General features: G+C 43.6%; 1 protein-coding gene across 2 annotated transcripts in view; it reads right to left on the reverse strand.

The window, feature by feature from the left end:
- The window catches only part of adamts19 (ADAM metallopeptidase with thrombospondin type 1 motif 19), a 406,630-nt gene extending 390,169 nt beyond the window's left edge, over positions 1–16,461 (reverse strand). Inside the window, exons 1-2 of one of the 2 annotated variants that reach the window (XM_033017772.1) lie at positions 15,988–16,461; positions 15,280–15,728 (exon numbers count right to left, since the gene is read on the reverse strand). In XM_033017772.1, the coding sequence (XP_032873663.1) occupies positions 15,280–15,728; positions 15,988–16,051 (513 nt within the window). In that variant the 5' untranslated portion in view covers positions 16,052–16,461. Of the gene's footprint in view, positions 1–14,635; positions 14,729–15,279; positions 15,729–15,987 lie in introns of those variants that run through there. The other variant, XM_033017773.1, reaches the window with a different exon arrangement.
- Between the last annotated feature and the right edge of the window lie 3,560 nt (positions 16,462–20,021).

Raw genomic sequence — 20,021 nt, forward strand, 5'->3', positions numbered from 1 at the left:
GGAGACATTAAAACCGCAGTGTTCGATTGTCACTGACACGTTATTACAGAATTCATTTTAATGGCAAATCAATGCTGTTAATATGGAGTATCAGTACTGTAGTTATTTAATGAGCAACATTCACAACTATACGTTGGATTTATCCAGGTTTTACTTCTACAGTCAGTCATATACATCACAAATTTGGTCAGGAGATATTTCAGTTGAAATTTTAACGTTAATTCTGAAGTGGGAATGATGGAAAAAGCATTTATCAACAATTTCTTTTTAAAGTGGTGCTTACAAACTGGGTATCTTCATTGCCACATACATCTAATCTGAATGTCTGGTAATGTGGCGTCTTGACATCTTTAAATATATTACCAAACATTTGCTGCATTTATGTCCTTTGGCCATCTCTTGTTAGTTAGTGTAATGTTTAACCTGTCAGATGGGTATAGTCAGTTTTGTCAGCTATTATCATAAAATGCCTTTAGAAAATTCCTTGCAACCTGTATATTTTGTTGTGGATAAATTATGTGGGAAGCGAGAGTGTTTCTGTACCAATAGCAATAACGACCCATGCTATGGCCATGTCATGATAATGTTCGGTCCGTCACAGAAAACATGCTTGTAGTGTGCATGGTTAAGCATATATGTTATCAAGGTCCAGGATTTATTGATACAGGTTGATCATACGCTGAATAATCCAACCACATTTTTGTTTGGAAGTGGAAAGAAATAATAAAAATTGCATTAATTGCAATGTGTAAAAAGAGTTGAGATACTGTATTATAATTTTGCTGCATGTCATTGTGGTATATATCATGTCTTGATTGGTGAATATGTTAGTTTGTGACTTTATTTGAAGCAGAAATAATATGTGAATGCATAATTCCGACTGGTAACTACGCACTTCGTCCGAGCAAGCGTCATGCAAGCCATCTTAAATGACCACCTAAAATGTCATTTGGAAACCTAAAAAGCTGCCAAGGTTGCCCGGCTGGCAACAGGGAAAAAAAGTTAAGCGAGAGTCCTGTGAGTGGCCAAGCTGTTATACACTGCACAGTACGCCACATTCTCGGTAATGTATTCGGCTATGCCAGGCCTGTAAAACATGTTTCCTGCCCGTAGGACGGTGGCTTCAGCGCCTGGGTGCCTGCATGGACAGCCTCAAAATACTTGCTGTTGTGGCGGTACCAGGGGAGTAGGCCACTCTGGTTCATCCCCCTCAGCACTTGATGGACAGGTCCAGGGGCGGCTTCCAGCTACGAAGATAGGAGCAGGGATTTTTGGCATGAGGCCAGTCTTCAGTCTCTCACTGAAACAGAGAGTAGTGTGCTGTGCTCATTAAAGCCTCTACTGAATTTGCCTGGCTTCTCGCCTTCATTCCGGGCTCTCTCACGCACCCGCTACACCGTGCAGCGAAGCAGGGACCATAGCCTTATGTCCTTCTACAATAATGCCATCGTGCAGCACTAGCTCATCGCGGATGGCAAAGAAAGGCCGAACAGTCAGCGGAACGTTGTAGTCTTTGTCTGGCCAGCCGCGCTTAATGAAGGAGGCGAGCAACCATAAGGTACTGTCAGCAGCAGCGTGGGCAACCAAATCCTTCACACAGGACAAGGGAATAAAGGACACAGTCATTACAATAAAGTCATCATCCGGCGAGAACAGACCGGCACAGGTCTTCTGGGGTGCAGGCGAGAGAATGTCAGCCAGGTGCATATCCTTACCTTGTTTGTAGGTCAGAACAATGTCATATTTTTGAAGTTGCAGCAGCATCCGCTGTAGGCGCGCTGGAGAGGCATGAATCGGTTTGTTAAAGATGCTGATCAGAGTTTGGTGGTCGGTTTGAATCGTGACCGTATGTCCAAAGATAAAGTCGTTAAATTTCTTGCTGGCGAAAACAACTGCCAGTAGCTCTTTCTCAATTTGGGCATAGCGTTGTTCTTTGGCAGTCATAGTGCGCGAGGCATAGGCAACAGGCTTATTGCCGCTACCGTCATTTTGAAGACATGCTGAGCTTAGTCCGTGTTGTGAAGCATCACAAGTCAGTGTGACCGGTCGTTTAGGATCAAAATAAGCACGAGTAGGAGCACAAGACATCTGCTGCTTAAGATTGTCGAATGCCCTCTGCTATTGCTCGTGCCAGGTCCAAGCAGTGTCTTTGTGTGTAGCTAGCGCAACGGGGCTAATATTTCACTGAAGTCCGGAATAAATTTGCTCAAGTAGTTCACCATGCCAAGGAATCTTTGTAGACCGAGCATGTCTGTGGGTGCTGGGAGCTCGCTGATGGCACTGGTTTCTGCCGGATCAGTTTTTAGGCCGTCGAGCAGAAGCTCAACATGGTATCAGAGTGTACGGACTCACTCCTTGCTTAATTATATTGCTTTTATTTTAGTTTGTTGATTTCTCCGATATATATTACTATGGCTTCGGCTCTCAGAAAACCAGAGATCCTGGTGTTTGACGAAGACCTCGCAGAACGGTGGCGCAAATTTGAAGAGGATTTCTCAATTTACATTGAAGCAGCTCACCCGACTGTTGCTCCCGGTGTTCGAGCATCAATTCTTCTTAATCTAGCAGGCACAGAAGCTGCCCGACATGCCAGAAGATTTCATTATGAACCGGCTAGGTTTGATCAGGCTGGTGTTCGGATCGCTCCCGCTGAGTCTAACCATGACCCTGATTGCCTACTACGCGAATTCCAACAGTTATGAGTTACGCACTAACTTGGTCATGGAGAGGCATTTGTTCTTTTCCCGAAGCCAGAGACAGGGTGAGCCAGTGGAGATGTATGTCAGTGCCTTGAAGCACATTGCCAGTCGATACACTTTCAGGGATATATGTGATAGCCTAGTCCATGACCGTTTGGTCTATGGTGTCCGCAATGATAAATTACACAATGAGTTACTACGGGATGCTGAGCTTTCTCTAGAGACTGCTGAAAAACCGCTGTCACACTGAAGTGGCTGACGCTCATACAAACGTTTTAGGGCACTCTGCTGGTCATGAAATTAATGTAGCCGGCATGTCTTATCAAATCTCTCGCCGTTCTCCTCAGTGCCCGACAACTCTATCGTGAGACTAATAGACAATTGTTTTAACTGTGGGGGTTTGCATGCTGCTGCTCATGACCGTTGCCCTGCATACGGAAAATTATGTAGATTTTGTAACCAAAGGAATCATTTCTTCAAATGCTGCCGCTCACGTAGTAACAAACAAGGCAATCTGTTAATTCACTTGGCCATGAGAACTTGCTCTCGGAATGCTCTCAACCAGCTCCCATGGATTTGCAGGCTGCTAGCGAAGGTTTTGACTTGGATGTGCATTCCCTGTCCGGTTCAATACGCAAACAACTAGACCCCAAGGTCGCTTTGCTCGTTAATGGCAAGAACTTTGTTCTGAAAGTTGACACAGGGGCCAGATGTAATGTGATCTGTCTAGCTATGTTGAAAAAATTACGAAAACAGAGACTGTCACTCCTACGGCTGCCTCCTCCCATTTGCAAGAGGTCCAGTGCACCCTATCGGTCAAGTAAAGTTACGCTGCTGTCTTAACTCACGTGTGCACAACCTGAGTTTCTATGTTGTTCGTGAGGATGTGCCATCTCTGCTGGGTGCCAATGCTTGTCACGACCTGGGACTTGACTCTTTCACCCCGTCTGTTTGTCATCGGATTACAACCTGTGACTTTAGCCAACAAATCCTGACCCAATACAAAACTTTGTTTGACGACAAGCTGGGCAGGTTGCCTGTTAAGTACACAATTACCATTAACCCTGAGATAATCCCAGTTGTTCATCCAGCACACAATATTCCACATGCTATGCAGGACTGTGTTCAAAGTGAACTCAACAGAATGGTGTCTCCAGGTGTGATTGCTCCCGTCACTGACCCTTCGGATTGGGTCTCCACCATGGTTGTGGCAACGAAGAAGTATAAAGATGAAATACGGATTTGTATCAGCCCTAAGGACTTAAACACAGCCATTAAATTACCTCACTATCCCACTTCTGACACCATGTCGAGCTTCTGCTGTTGGAATAACTTAGTAACACAGTGATTAAGATCCAAAGACTTTATTAGCCTTACATCATAGGCAACTTCAACTTAATACGTAACTCAAGACTGAAAGAGAAAGGGCTGAGAAGCTTTTTGTTAAACTACTAGTCGTAGCTACAAAGTATGACTCATAACATGAGAGACACTGATCTACAGCCTCCCTTAAGTTTTTTTTGCACCTTAAAATTGCTCTTGGTAGAATAACTGAATTAATTGCCCCTCTCCCCTGTCCGCCACTTCTCCAAATGAAAGGACAACGAGCAGAAATGTACGTGAAGCATAAAAATAAAACTATCATTCTTACACAGGGAGTTGCTTATATCAAGGGCCAAATTCGGCAAGAAGAGTGGAGTGGGCTGGAGCATTATCACCTCACTAATTATCGATAGCTTTAAAATTCCATTACCTTTGATGTTGTAAGGATCCCCATATTAAAAAGAGCCTAATAGCAAGAATCCAGATGCCTGCCTCTGACAAAAGCTTACTATTAGAATGGACATCAGGGCCATATGACCTGAACAAGATGTCTATTGCTATCTTAGGTCAGAGATTAATTTAGTTTACTTTAGAGATACAGCATGGAAACAGTCCTTTTGGCCCATCGAATCCATGCCAACCGACGCTCCCCTCACACTAACATTATCCTGCACACACTTGGGTCAATTTAGAATGTTATCAAGCCAATTAGCCGACAAACCTGCGTGTCTTTGGAATGTTGGACGAAACTGGAACACCTGCAAAAAACACATGCAGGTCACGTGGAGAACATGCAAACTCCAAGCAGACAGCACGCCTAATCAGGATCTAACCCGGATCTCAGGAAGAAGGATGAACAGCAAAGGAAACTAAGAGGTCCATCTTGGTTACATTTTTGTTGCTATGCTGGTGGCTAAAATTAATTTGGACATTGTTGACGGCACCCTCACTTTCCATGATCCTGACCTTCAATTCCAACCCCCAACCCCTCAGGATAAAACTAACCATGTTGTTTGTAGAGGCAGTCCAGTGCTGAGGTAATGAATCCAATAAACCGCTCACCACAACCTGTTAACATCGCTCATTAAACTTATCTCTCCGCTGCACTCTCCCCCCCGATGTCAGAGTCAGAGTCAAAGTCAAAGCCCCCGGCTGGCGATGGCGATTGTCCCGCGGCCATTAAAGCCACGCCGGGTGATGCAAGGTCGCGCACCGGGTCTTGGTGTTAGAGCCCCCGGCGTGCGCTCGCAAAGTCCCGCGGCCACTCCAAGCCGCGCGGGGCGGTGATGTAAAGCCCCGCTCAGGTGCTCTTCAACCCCGCAACTCGGGCGGGAGAAGTCGCCGTTGCGGAAGCCCCGAAAAGCGGTCTCCCAGCAGGGACCCGCGGGCTCCCGGTGCCGCCGTCCGCCAAACCCGCAGTTGCAGCCTCCGAATCTCCGGGGGTCGGGTGGCAGCAGCGTCCACCACAGCTCCACCCGCTCCGGACTCGGCCAGCCCCGTGACGGTGAGTAGTCGGCAGCTCCGCAGCTGGAACCCCAGGTCGTTCCTGTTGGAGGCCGCTCCACGTTGCAGCCCCAACGACAACGGAGACCCGACAAAGAAAAAGTCGGGTCTCCCGTGCAGGGGAAAGATTTTAAAGTTACCCCCTCCCCCCCACCCCCCCACACACATACCCCAACAAAAGAAATAACAAAAACTACATAAAAACGAGACAAAAAATAATAAAACACAGACGGACTGCAGAATAAAAAGGTCATGGTTTCAAGACAGCAGAGACCTCCAGAGTGAGAGGTCTGACCACAACTGGTTCTCCATCCCAAAGTCAAAATATCAGAGAAAGAAAAGGAATAGATGCATTGCCCAGACTTCTACCCACCTCCCCACATCTATCCCCTCCCCCAAATCCGAGCAATCCACTTAGCAGTTCTTCATCCATTTCTGCGTTCCAGAGACCCATTCCCATCCCTTTCCACCTTCTGCAGAGACCCATCCACGTTCCTTTCTGTCGACCGCAAAGTCCCATCTCCATCCCTTTCTACCTTCCGCAGAGACTGCCCCCTCCACAACTCCTTGGTTCACTCATCCATTTCCACCCAACCCCCCCCCCCCCCCCCCCCACCCCCAGTACTTTCTCCCACAAACACAGGAGATGTAACACCTGTCCCTACACCTCTATCCAGGGACCCCAGCAGAGTTTTCATGTGAGACAGAGGTTCACATGCACCTCCTCATCTGATCTACTGCATCCGGTATTTCCAACATGGCCTCCTGTACATTGGCGAGACCAGGCGTAAACGTGGCAACTGTTTCGCTGAACACTTATGTTTGGTTCGCCAACACCTACCAGATCTCACAGTTGCTAACCAATTTAACTTCCCATCCTATTCCCATACTGACCTTTCTGTCCTGGGCCTCCTTCATTGCCAGAGTGAGACCACATGTAAACTGGAGGAACAGCATATTCCTCATATTCCACTAGGGCAGCTTACAACCCAATGGATTGCACATTGAATTGAATTGAACATTGAATTATCCAATTTTAGGTCACCCTCCCCTTTCTTTCCCCATCTCTCTCTCCTATTCTCCACCTGGACCCACGTTTATTTATCCTGTTCCCCTCCCTTTCCATCTATATTTCTTTCACTAATTTCACAATTTGCAATTATTTATTCCTTTTGTCTCACATCTTCTGTCTTTGGCTTTCTCTGGCCTTTGCCCAACCATCTGCCTATCAAAACTTCCCCTCAACTTGATCCACCTATTACTTGTCAAGCTTCGTCTTGCCCCTCCTCTCTTCCAGCTTTCTTTGCTCCTTCCCCACCCCCCTCAGTCTGTAGAAGGGACCCGACCCCAAACGTCACCTATCCATGCTCTCCAGAAATGCTACCTGACCCACTGAGTTACTCCACTGTACCGCCCCTAAAGTCACACAAAGAGCAGGAGTTGGCTCCTCCATTCAAAGCCATTGTGGCTGATGACTTCCACTTCAGGAGCCTGTTCATCCCCTATCCCCTAATCCGTTGCTCACGTCAGCAAGTGGAAATATATCTAACTTCTTCTCGAGTTTATTCAATGACTTGTTCTCATCGTCTTTAGAGGAAGAGAATTCTGCAGGTACACTACCCACTCTGTGAAAAACTTCACCTGATGTCAGTCTGATTCTAAAAGTCATGGCCCATATCTTAAGGCTGCACTCCCCAATAACCTGGTGTATGCTCTCTGTATTTCACCTGTCTGGCCAGTTAGAATTCCATTGCATTCTATCAGCCCCTCTCTTCTTTTCAATACGCCTTTGAATGAAGGACCTACTGACCCAATTTCTCCCTGTACAATTTCTTTCTGTTCCACAAATCACTCCAGTAAATTTGTGTTGCGTCCCCACTTTGGCAAGAAAAACTGCCTTCAGTTAAGGCAACTAAAAATGCACATTAAACTCCAACAATAGCGTGACATCTTTGCTTCAATACTTAAATCCATTTGCAATGGAGACCAACAAACCACTTGCCTTCCTCACTGCACATTCAATCTTAGCACAAAGCGGGGCTGCTTCAGCAATCAACAGGGTTAGTTTTAGCCTGAGGGGTTGGGCGTGGGAATTAAGGGTCACACTCATGAATGGTGAAGACGCTGGGGCAGTTCCCAAAGGTGATAATACGAGTTCAACCATATAACAAGTAGACTTCCATTATTAATCATGGCTGATCCAATAGTTAGCCTCATGACTCGAATGGAACAACACAGGCACAATAAACCAGTCCATCTTAATTAGATCAGTATCAGCCTATTGCCTTGCCCATATCATTTGCTTATTGCAACAGTTACTATTTCATAAGCAAAGGCTGAAAATACAAGATATCAAAAAAGGATTATTTTTAAAGAACAATGTGTGTTGATATTACATTATTTCATTATCACTGTAAAGTAAATAAAACAGGACTTTATGGACCAACATATCCTCAGAGCTTGTTTGGCTCCGTTGAAAAATTATACAGAACTGATGTTATAGCTCAAAACATCAAACAAGTCCCCGTCTCAAATTCAAAGCTTTAGTAAAAATCATAATCTTCATTCGTGAATTACAAGCCAGTTAACAAGTAAAACTTGTTTAGGAGTGGAATGTTTAAATTCATTGAGGAACATTGAAGATTAGATTTATTCTACCACAACTATAGATTGTTTCTATTGCAGTTGAGACCATGTTTAGCCATTAATTTTCGTAATACTGAATTTCAGGATATTGCATTGGAAATGCAAAGCAAAATATTGAAATTACTTTCGACATTGGATTAAAAGAAGTGGCTCAACCTTCTACATTTCTAAATTTGACACATTAAATTGTAACAGGTGTCGTACTAACTAGTGGTCAGTCTACCAAACTGTAACATGAAACAGTAACGCGTGTTGGACTGAATGGCAGAACAATTTATGAAAGGACCTGTGTACGAGAAGTGACTCTTGACACATTGTTGTACCAGAGACTGCTGTCGGTTGGCAGTTACTGTCTTAAATAATGTTCTGCTGTTAGATTTACCTCTGCAACTTGCCTTAGCAAACAGCCAACAAACACCACATGGGTATCAAGTTCGAGATATTACTAATCGAGGGAGCTAATGGAGAATGATCCAGTGCAAGAAAAGAGTGGGAGACTTCCCATGATGAACAGTAAAGATGGTGGATAGTGGACGTGGCAGATATGGAATTGAGTTTTCAGCGTTTACTCAGCTTATAGAAAAAGTGGATATGTTTGTGTTTCAACAGATATCCCCGAGTTCTGGGAAAGTGCAAAAACAGATATTGAAGAAGAGAATTATGGTTGCCGGTGGTAGGGACGGAGGAATACGAAAGATTGGTGAGTCTACTAAGACCATAAACTAGTAGTGAGGTTGCACAGGATGAGATCATGTAGACCTTGAAAGGTTTTAATTTGGCACTATCAGTGATTATCAAGTGTCATGCAAAACCTGGGACCAGAAGCAAAGACTGGAGCATACATAATTAGGAAAAAGGCACAGGTTTCGGCATTGCAACATTGCTAAGGCAGGCACTGAAAAATGAGACAACTCAAGTAAAACTATTTAACATCGGGGATTTAACATTTATATATTGAATAATTATTATCATGGTGCGTAAAAAACATGAGGACGTTTTTCCTCAGGGCTCAGATCCATGGTGCAATCAGGGAATAAGCCCGCAGAAATGGTAATGGCAGCCTGTCTTCTACACGACCAAATCATGCAGATACTTTAACAGTCCGTAGACAGTTCAGCAGGTAACCATACGAGTTACAATTACGGGAAGGCTACAAAATAATTATTGTGTGATGCAAGAGATAAGTGTTCTTACAAAAAGATATTAGCCCCATTACCCAGCCTCAAAATGCTCATTCAACAGTCCCTCACCTGCCTTGATGGGGGAAATCCTTGATGGTGACTACTTGTAAAGATGACAGTTTCTATTTACATCAGAAATGAATGATAAGATATTGAACAGTCCTGCTGAGGTACCATACGCACAGGAGAATTAGACAAAGATGAGGCAAAAAGAAAATGCTGAATTATATTTATTGTCCACCCATGGAGTGCATTATGAACAGTACATTTGAAGCCCTTTTGTTGTTTAGGAAGCAACTATAAAAATGAAAATGCAGCGTGTTCAGTTCAGTTTAGTTTAGAGATACAGTATGGAAACAAGCTCTTCGGCCAACCAAGTCAATGCCGATCATTGATCATCTGTTCACACTAGTTCTATGTTTTCTCACTTACGCATCCACTCCGTACACAAGAGCAACAATTTTAAAGAGGCTAATTAACCTACAAACCAGCACATCTTTGGAATATGGGACGAAACCGGGGCATGCGGAAGAAACCCACATGGTCACAGGGGATCATGACAGAAGCCTCCTCATGGCGATCCCCGGAAATGACGACACGATGCACTCTGTGATGCGACGGGCGACCAATTCTGTCAACATGTTGGACGACGACAGAAGCCAACAGCGAGCTCTACGTCCTTTGACACATGAGCAAACGAACGTACAAATTCCACACAGATAGCACCCAAGGACAGAATCCAACCCAGGTCTCTGGCACCGTGAGGCAGCAGCTCAACCATCTGCTCCACTGTACCACCATATCCATCATAGCCCAGAATATCTATCTGAAATATCTCAAGCATGTTTCAATAAAGCAGATCAGATACGTGTTGGGTATATGTGCTCTAGCGACCTTCTGGGTTATAGGGGGGACAAACTATGACCCATCAGGCAGTATAGCTTCAGGGTGAACTAACAATATCCCATCAGAACACCAAAGAGATGGGTTTGCAAGGCACCAAGCAGCCTCCAGCTGGCAGGCAATGGCAAATCAGGGTTCCAGGCTGCAGCTCCAAATAATTTATTGTGGAACACTCTGTTTCATTGCTTACTACATAACTACCTTGAATAATGAGGGGAAATACAAGAAGGATTTAATGAATAGAGTTGGCTGTGAGCACATCAGCAAGATGGCGACCTAGGTACTAACACAATTGCAGATGGAATTTCACAAGTCTGTCCGAGTGTAAACCTTGGGCTGAAAGTAGAACCAAGCAGTCAAATGCGAAGGTGTTCCTGGAAGAGGCGTGGCAATTTGGCTGAAGCACTGATGTAGTTCAAAAGGAAATTTAAGGATAATCGCCAACAATGGGCTTCAGTAAAGCTTTTGAAAAGGTCCCACACGGTAGTCTAATCCTGATGTTTAAGGCACCCAGTGATCCATCGAGACGGTAGATTGGAGTCAAAATTGTTCTTGTCACACAAGGCAGCGTATTGTGGTGGAGGGTAGTTATTCTGGCTGGAGGTTTGTGATCAGTGGTGTTTTATAAGGATCAGCATTGTGACCTCTGTTGTTTGTGATATATACAAATGGTTTGGACAAAAATGTAGGTGGGCTGATTAGTAGGTTTGAAGACAGTGCAAAGATTGGCAGAGTTGTGGATACTGAAGAAGGTTGTCAAAGGAATCAGCAGGTTAGAGGCCAGTTGGTAATGGGGCTAGAAAATAGAAGGAGTTCCTGGCAGCTGCGAGGTGTTGCATTTCGGGAGGTCAACTATAAGAGGAATGAAATCAGGACAAAGTATACAACAGGACCTTTAAGACCACTGTTGTACAGAAAGATCTTGTTGTGAAAGTCCATAGCTCCTTCAAAGTGTCAGCATAAGTAGATAGACTAATAACGGCGGCATACAGCATCCATGCCTTCATAGGTCGGGGCATTGACTATAAAAGTCAGGAAGCTATGTTGAAGCTGTATACAGTGACCTCCATAATGTTTGGGACAAAGACCCATCATTTATTTATTTGTCTCTGTACTCCACAAATTGAGATTTGTAATAGAAAAAACCCAGCAACTGCAGTTCTCTCCTTTAAGCTTATACATTCGAACGTAGGCAACATACCGGTGAACCTCCTCTGCACCCTCTCCAAACCCTCTACATCCTGTAATGCGGCAACCAGAATTGCACAAAATATTCTAAATGTGGCCTAATCTAAGCTTCCTCTGCCGTTTCCAGGCTGTGCCTGCCGTTGCCACTGCTGAACCTTATCTGCACTCCGGCCGCCCGTGGACCACAACCAATAACTCCGCTGATCCTCACCTCAACTCACCTGGATTCCAGGCGCAGTTCCAGACCTAGAGTCTGAACAAGGGTCTCAACCCAAAACATCACCTATTCATGTTCTCCGGCGATGCCGCCTGACTCCAGCACATGGTGACCCTTTGTGTATTAATTAGCATCTGTAGTTCTTTGTTTCGACTACTTATGCAATTATATTGTATTAATCGGTAATTCCTTACTTGGTTATAGTGGACAATAGGCAATAACGGTCCCCCCTTCCTCCCCCCTTCCTCCGAAATTCAGCCTTTGCAAGGAAAAGTCCTGGAAGTGCACCAACAAATAGTTGTGCTTCAAGCTTCAAGCCTTCCAGCAAGTACAATGGTCTACAATTCTCATGATGTGTGTGGTAAATGCACTGGAGTCTGTAATCCAAGGCCCTGTTTGACAGCAGCAATGGCTGCGTCAAACAAAGGTCAAGATGTGGCAAGAGGGCTTGACCTCCACCATCTCCTCAAGCAAGCAAAACTCCCCAGAATGGACAGACTTCATGAATAGTTTAGTCTAATTTATTGACACATCTACCGAGGTACAGTAAAACCGTTTTGTTGCATGATAAGCAGTCAGTGGAAAGACTATACATGATTACAAATGAGCCATCCACAGTGTACAGATACAGGATAGTGGATATAACCTTTAGTGCAAGATAAAGTCAAGTAAAGTCTGATGGGGTTAGCTTTGATTAGGTCACAAGTCTGCTAAAGTTTGCTCTCTAAACAAAATGCTGAGGGAACAGTACTGCAGTAATTGTCATTAAGCTGGCAAGATTCATGAGGATGTTACCAGGACTGGAATTGAGATATAAAGAGCTGTGGTTTTGTTCTATGGAGCATAGAAGATTGAAGGATGACCTTGGGAAGTTTCTGTAATCATGAGGGGCAAAACTAAGTCACAGTATTTTCTCAGGTTAAAAGGAAGTCTAAAACTACAGACTTTAAAGAGAGAGGAGAAATATTTCAAATTGTCCTGAGTGGCATCCTCTTCATGCAGAGAATGGCAAATAATATGCTTTGATTGTGCATTAAAAATATGCACAATCATCAAAACTGAGATGGCATTGAAAAGCGTCTTCAAAGCGTGCATTCTTCAGTCTGCCCTGAAGCTTGTTTGTTTTTACACAGGTTTCCATTTCGAAAACATGAAGAGTTCACCTCTGGGTACAGAGAGATAAGAAGATGTGGGCTTGCAACACAATTTGGTAAGACTTCTAGGCACCAGATCACTGCTGTATAATGAAGATTCCTATATGTAGCCGCCAGAGGAAGCAGTACAAGCAGGTATAATCACAATGTTTAAAAGACATTTAGACAAGTACATAGAACAGTGTAGCACAGGAACAAGCCCGTCAGCCCATAATGTTTGAGTCAAACATGATGCCATGGGCTATATCCCTCCATTCTCTGCATATCTATGTGCCTATCTTAAAGCTTAAAAAAACACTATCATATCTCCTGCTGCCACCACCTCCCCTGATTGCAAGCTCCAGGTAACTACTACTCTCCGTGTAAACAAACTTGACCCACACATCTCCTTTAAACTTTCCCCCTCTCACCACAAAGTTATGCCTCAAGAATTTGACACGCGTGTTCACATCACTCAGAGAAGTTTCTACAGCAATGTTTTCAAACTTTGGTTCAAAACCCGGAAAATATTGGAAACATAGAATATAGAACAGAGCAGCACAGGAACATGCCCTTTGGCTCACTATGTCTGCGCTGAACATGATGTCAAATTAAACTCTCTGCCTGCTTGTGATCCATATCCCTCCATTCGCTGCATATCCATGCGCCTATCTAAAAGCCTCTTAAATGCTACCTGGTCGTTTGTCTCTCATTCCACTAAACTATCATATCTGCCTCTACCACCTCTTCTGGCAGTACGTTCCAGGCACCCACCACTCTCTGTGTAAGGAAACGTCCCACACATTTCTTTAAACTTTGCTCCTCTCACCTTAAAGCTATGCCCTCTAGTCTTTGGCATCTCCACCCTGGGAAAACGGTTTGACTGTTTACCCTAACTATGCCTCTCACAATTGTATACACTTCTAATAGGTCTCCCTCAGCCTCCAACACCACCGAGAAAACAAATGTGTCCAACCTCTCCTTCTAGCTTGTTTTCTATCTCTCTCCTTATGGCTAATACCTTCTAATCGAGGCAGCATTCAGGTGAAGCTCTTCTGCTCCCTCTCCAGTCTCCACATCCTTCCTGTAAAGAGGTGACCAGAACCCGTAATGCGGTGATCAAAAATACTCTGAAACACTCAGATCTAAAAAAATGCAATAAAGTGTGGCACACTATATTGCCAAATGTGAAACCGAATCGGAAGACAACTTAAACCACCTCAAAAGATGTAGAGAGGGCAAGGTGACAAAGTGCATTATGGTCCCTACCACTGTGATTTTAAATGTGACCAAATCCTGACTAGTAAAAGGTAAAAGAAGAGCAAGAAATTTTGGAAGTTACAAACATTTCAAAGATTTTTTAAGGGAATAGCTAGAATCCCCAGGGAAAATAAATTACAGAAATAATGTGTGAGATAATTAAATGTTTCTTTACGGTTTTGTTTTTTAAAGTCTCTAAAACATATGCCTCTGACCAATGGTACACAAAAATGCTGGAGAAACTCAGCGGGTGCAGCAGCATCTATGGAGCGAAGGAAATAGGTGACGTTTCGGGCCGAAACCCTTCTTCAGACCCATGTCCACTTCAGCAATGCTGAAGGCGTATTCACAAAATTAAACATCCTCCACACCTCTATGCATACAACAGTGTACGGCGTAATGTGCTGCTTGGAAGTAGTGTAACATTTTTCTGCTGAACGTTATCGAAACGCCAAAATGTTTTCAAGCCACAGCGCTGTACTTCAAGTGTAATATTCTGTCCGATATGAGACACATTGATTCCGAATGTATGACTGTGGGCAATGCATCCAGATCTCACGAATTCAACGGTCATTTCGGTACCTTTCTGTATGAGGTTGAGCGTTGAACAATAGAATTGTTGAAGCAACATTGGAGATGAACTGCAAAACCCACGGCTGCACAACGGGAGCATCAAGCCCCGACTCTAAAACACCAACAATTGGTCCACTTGAGCCCAGTGCAGATGCGCCTCCTGCCGGTCCGATTTTGTACCGAAGCGCCAAGCGGAGGGGTGTGAAATTGCCTGGCTCAAACCAGATTGAAGTTATTCAGGAAGGCTGCATTCCCTCACAGTTGTAATATATAGGAGTCTTGCAAGGAATTTTAAAACGGACATGGTTTTATATGTCAGAATTAGGACGACTGTCAATTTCTATTTTGATGACAATTGATGAAGGAAAATTATTTGATAAAATAAAAACGTATCTATGAAATTCAAAGGTTGGATGGGATTGGATGGATGGGGGTGGGGTGGGGAGGACGACTAAATAAACTTATCCCAGGAAAGAAAAAAGATTGACCTGGATTGCATCCTCGCCAAGGCGAAGCAGATGTGTTGCTGGAAATTATTAAGATTGCATTATTTTATTTCTGAACTGAAATATTGCGCCAAATGTATCGGAATTGCAGGTGGAAACGGCAGCGGGCGAGTGAGTGTCAGTGGTATTTGACAGCTGTGCACTTACCAGTCCCCCGCAGGTGCTGAAAGAGGCGAGCGAGCCCCTGGAGTTGTGCACGAATCCGCTGTAGTAGCAGGAGTGTTCGGCGCGGTAGGAGCGCACCGACGTGTGGTGCCGGCTCCGGCGACTGTGCACGGCGAAGTTACCGGATAGGAAGCGGCTGTCCCTGGTCAGGCTCAGGTAGAGCTCTCTGCCGAACGCCGGGATCTTCAGCTGCAGCCCCCGGGGAGAAGCCGAGGAGGAGGTGGCGGCGGCGCCGCGGTGGCCGGGCGGGGCAGGAGCTCGCAGCTCCCGCGGGTAAAACTCCTGCGACTCGTACTCGTCCCCGTTGGAGATGGAGCGCACTTCCCGGGACGTGGGGCCGGCTGCCGACTTGCCCTGTGCAGGGTACGCTCTTCCATCCTGCAGCACGGACGGGAACACGATCTCAGATTCCTCTCGGAAATTATCGAGACCTGTACAGAAGGAAGGGAGAAAAAAAATCACAATTAGTGCAAAAATACTATTTTAAGGCTCATGAAATTTCATTTCGAAAGACTACTGTTAACATTTTGAGCCATGTGGACATTCTACTGTGTTTTAATGTCAAATATACCTGGGTTAGAAACGTATTTTATCCCCCAAAATGTGCAGGATAAAACGCTGAAATTGGTGTTTAATTTAGAAAAAATCGTGCCTTAATGGAAAGCATGCTTCAATAAAAAGTTGCCGTACCTGAAACTATTGCATCCGTGAAATACAGTAGATACAAAATAGAGGAAATGAGGCTCTGCAGCATTCTTGTATTCCCACAGTACCCTGTATTTAATATAAAAGTTGATTCTTGTAATAATCAGCAAAGCAAAACAGGACCCCTCTTTGGGTTGAGAATGAGAAGGGAGAGGCGTTGGCTGTTTCTAGGTTCCCTGTATTTTTAAAGCGTGAGGATGGCTGCTCTTATAGTAGTATAATGTACTAGTCAGAGAGCGGCGGCTGCTCTCTGTGCCTGCCTGCCCCTCTCTCTCTCTCTCTCTCTCTCTCTCTCTCTCTCTCTCTCTCTCACTCACTCACTCACTCACTCGCTCGGTCTCACATGGTTTGAGTTTCCGAATGAATGAATTCGAGTCCCGCGGAGCTGAGCCCTCACCACACACACCGAGGGCTTCCACCGAACTGCAATCCAGCCCTGATTGGTCACAGTAACCCACAGAGCTCCGTATGTGCGTGTGGACAAACAAAGCTTATGATTTATATAAAATGTAACATTTAAATTTATGATGAAAAAATATAAAACACTATCAAAGCACAGGGGTTGATTTTTGGTACATTATTAAACAATGCAATTCAGTGCGCCATAGCCAAAGGCATAGGTTTGTTCACAGTGGGTCAAAAATGAGGTTGAATTTCAACTTTAGGCTATTTTTTGATGTTATCACAACATGCAAAAACAAGATTAAAAAGAAACACAAGGGAAAAGGCATTGGATGGCTGTGTGTTGAAGTGAACTGTGGATAGATGCAGAAACTGCAACAGATTAAGAGGCATGTCAGGTTTTGTTTTCATTTTATAGGTAAGGTAAAGAAAAGAAATCTAGAAAGTGCTCTACTGTGCTGAGCACACACACTATGGAAGCCCATGCATTTTTGAGATTGCTGTTTTGCCATAGAAGCAAGATGTATGTGCCAAATCCTATAATTAAGGCTACTGATTTATGGGCTGCAATTTTAACATAACCCCTTGGTAAGCAACTGGCATGTTTGGGTTAGCCATTCATTTTATATCCCACACAGTTCTGTCTTCCAATGTGATTTAACTTGATGGGTGTATAAAAATATGCTGGCTCAACATGGCTTGTGAATCAGGTTAAAATTACCCAAATAGGGGCTGAATGAGGGTGTCTAACTTTGAGCAGTGGTGTAAAAGAGGTGATATTGACTTAGCCAGCCATTTTCAGACAACACCCAAAGTCAATTGAAGAGAGTGTTATGTTGAGCTCACAATGGGCAGCCTATTCATTATCTTATTTAATGCACTTAATCAAAATTCTCCAACATATTTTTACGTTCAGTCTTTTACCTGATTTTCTAAGATTTTTGACAATAATAAAAATCTATATTGATCTTTTTGCCAGTACACAGCATCTGGTCTCAGATCCTTTGTAGGTTCATTTTGGTTTTCCTAAGTGTAAAGACTAACTTAAATTAAAAAAACATGGTACTTGTACGCTATGATAATATATTTGGAGGAAATTATGTTCTTAACGCAGAGTCCTATAGCTTGGAATACATATGAGGAATTTTCCATTCCAGTTCATAAGAAATAAAAGCAGAATTAGGCCATTTGGTCCATTGAATCAAGTCCTGAGAATTAGTTTTCCAGAGGATAGCACTGAACATGTTACAAACATAATTCTCTAAAACTATTATTATTCTATTCACGTGCATTAGCATAGATATTCAATGACCGAGGACAGAACATGAGATATAAGGACATGAGCTATGAGAATGCAGGGTGACATGGACAGGTTGGGGGAGTGGGCAGACGCATGGCAGATGATGTTTAATGTGGATAAATGTGAGGTTATCCACTTTGGTAGCAAAAACAGGAAGGCAGATTACTATCTAAATGGCGTCAAGTTGGGAAAAGGAGAAGTACAACGGGATCTGGGGGTCCTTGTTCATCAGTCTATGAAAGTAAGCATGCAGGTACAGCAGGCAGTGAAGAAAACGAATGGCATGTTGGCCTTTATAACAAGAGGAATCTAATATAGGAGCAAAGAGGTCCTTCTGCAGTTGTACAGAGCACTAGTGAGACCACACCTGGAGTATTATGTGCAGTTTTGGTCCCCTAATTTGAGGAAGGACATTCTTGCTATTTGAGGGAGTGCAGCGGAGGTTTACAAGGTTAATTCCCAGGATGGTGGGACTGTCATATGCTGATAGAATGGAGCAGCTGGGCTTGTACACTCTGTAGTTTAGAAGGATGAGAGGGAATCTCATTGAAACATATAAGGTTGTTAAGGGTTTGGACATGCTAGAGGCAGGAAACATGTTCCCGATGTTGGGGGAGTCCAGAACCAGGGTCCACAGTTTAAGAATAAGGAGTAAGCCATTTAGAACAGAGGCGAGGAAACACTTTTTCTCACAAAGAGTTGTGAGTCTGTGGAATTATCTGCCTCAGAGGGCGATGGAGGCAGGTTCTCTGGATGCTTTCAAGAGAGAGCTAGATAGGGCTCTTAAAAATAGCGGAGTCAGGGGATATGGGGAGACGGCAGGAATGGGGTACTGATTGGGAATGATCAGTCATGATCACATTGAATGGCGGTGCTGGCTCGAAGGGCCGAATGGCCTACTCCTGCACCTATTGTCTATAGTCTATTGTCTATTGAAACATTCCCTCTGCTTACTTTTGATATATTTAACTCTGTTAGAAAACCTGCACTGATGCTATTTTAAATGAACTGGTCATCGCCTGTTACATTTTAAGTACATCTGGTAGTGCCTATCCTAGTGGGAGGGAATTTCATATGACAGCTGCAGAGAGCTGCAGGAGCAAGGACACAAATGTTGAAAGTATCCTTTTATGTTCCTTAGCTTGTTTTGGCAATGTCAAAGAAGCAGTTGGTTTCTTGAAATTATATACTCCTCCCTCTTCTGACCCCACCTTCCATAGGTCTGAGAAACATTAATTTAAATGATAAAAGGCAGATTAATGTCTTTCAAAGTGCTATACTACCCACAATATACTTTAAAGTTGTTTAAGAAGGAACTGCAGATGCTGGAAAATCAAAGGTAGACAAAAGTGCTGGAGAAACTCAGCGGGTGAAGCAGCATCTATGGAGCTCCATAGATGCTGCTTCACCCGCTGAGTTTCTCCAGCATTTTTGTCTACTTTAAAGTTGTCGTTTTTTTTACAATCAAAGCACATGGGCGACATTGGTAAACCCAATATTTATTGTCCATCCCTAATTGGTATTGAGGTATGAAGTTATCTTTGTGGTAAATGCACTCCCACTGGTAACTGATTGTCAATCCTGAGTGATTGTCCTAAGAAGAAGAAGAAGATAAACTTTAGGAAGTTTTCTTCATCCTAAAGGCCACTGTAGCCTTCAGGATGAAGTTTCAGGATGTCATGTAGGAAACACAATAGCCAGCCTGTGCACAGTACAAATGTCATTGTGATCTTTATTATAATTTTCTTTTTAATAATGTTGAATAAGAGAAATGTTATGCAATTACACACATTTGTGGAAACCCATAAAATCAAGGACTTTCAGCAGGATCTAAAAGATGTTAAAACATGTTGACCATGAGTTCAAATTTGTGTCTTTGCAGTATTAGCTGCCAATTGGAGTATGCAGGTAGGGATTATATTAACAATTTAATAGGTCTCAGAATTATCTACTCAGCGGGAGTAGTTATTCACATTTCTGGTCAAAAGACTTTGTAACTGGAGGTACTGTGATGTTGAAGATACTTCTGAATTCTGTTTTACCCTTTATGAAAATTCATTCATTTTTCACTCTCCACCAATAAAACCCATTTCAAATATTCAGTTGGCAACCATTGGAATATCAAAATCAACTACCCATTGCTTGTCAAAGATATCAAACTCATTCATAGCCTAAACCAAAACCTCTGCTTCCCCACTAACTGATATTAATCACTCTATCTGCCTTACATCAGCGACTTGATTATACTAATAATTTCAATGAGACACAAGAGGATACATTTTCATTGTCGCTGTAGTTGGGATAATCTGACAGAGCA

The sequence above is a fragment of the Amblyraja radiata genome, chromosome 3 (genome assembly GCF_010909765.2).
Source record: "Amblyraja radiata isolate CabotCenter1 chromosome 3, sAmbRad1.1.pri, whole genome shotgun sequence".
NCBI classification, from domain to species: Eukaryota; Metazoa; Chordata; class Chondrichthyes; order Rajiformes; family Rajidae; genus Amblyraja; species Amblyraja radiata.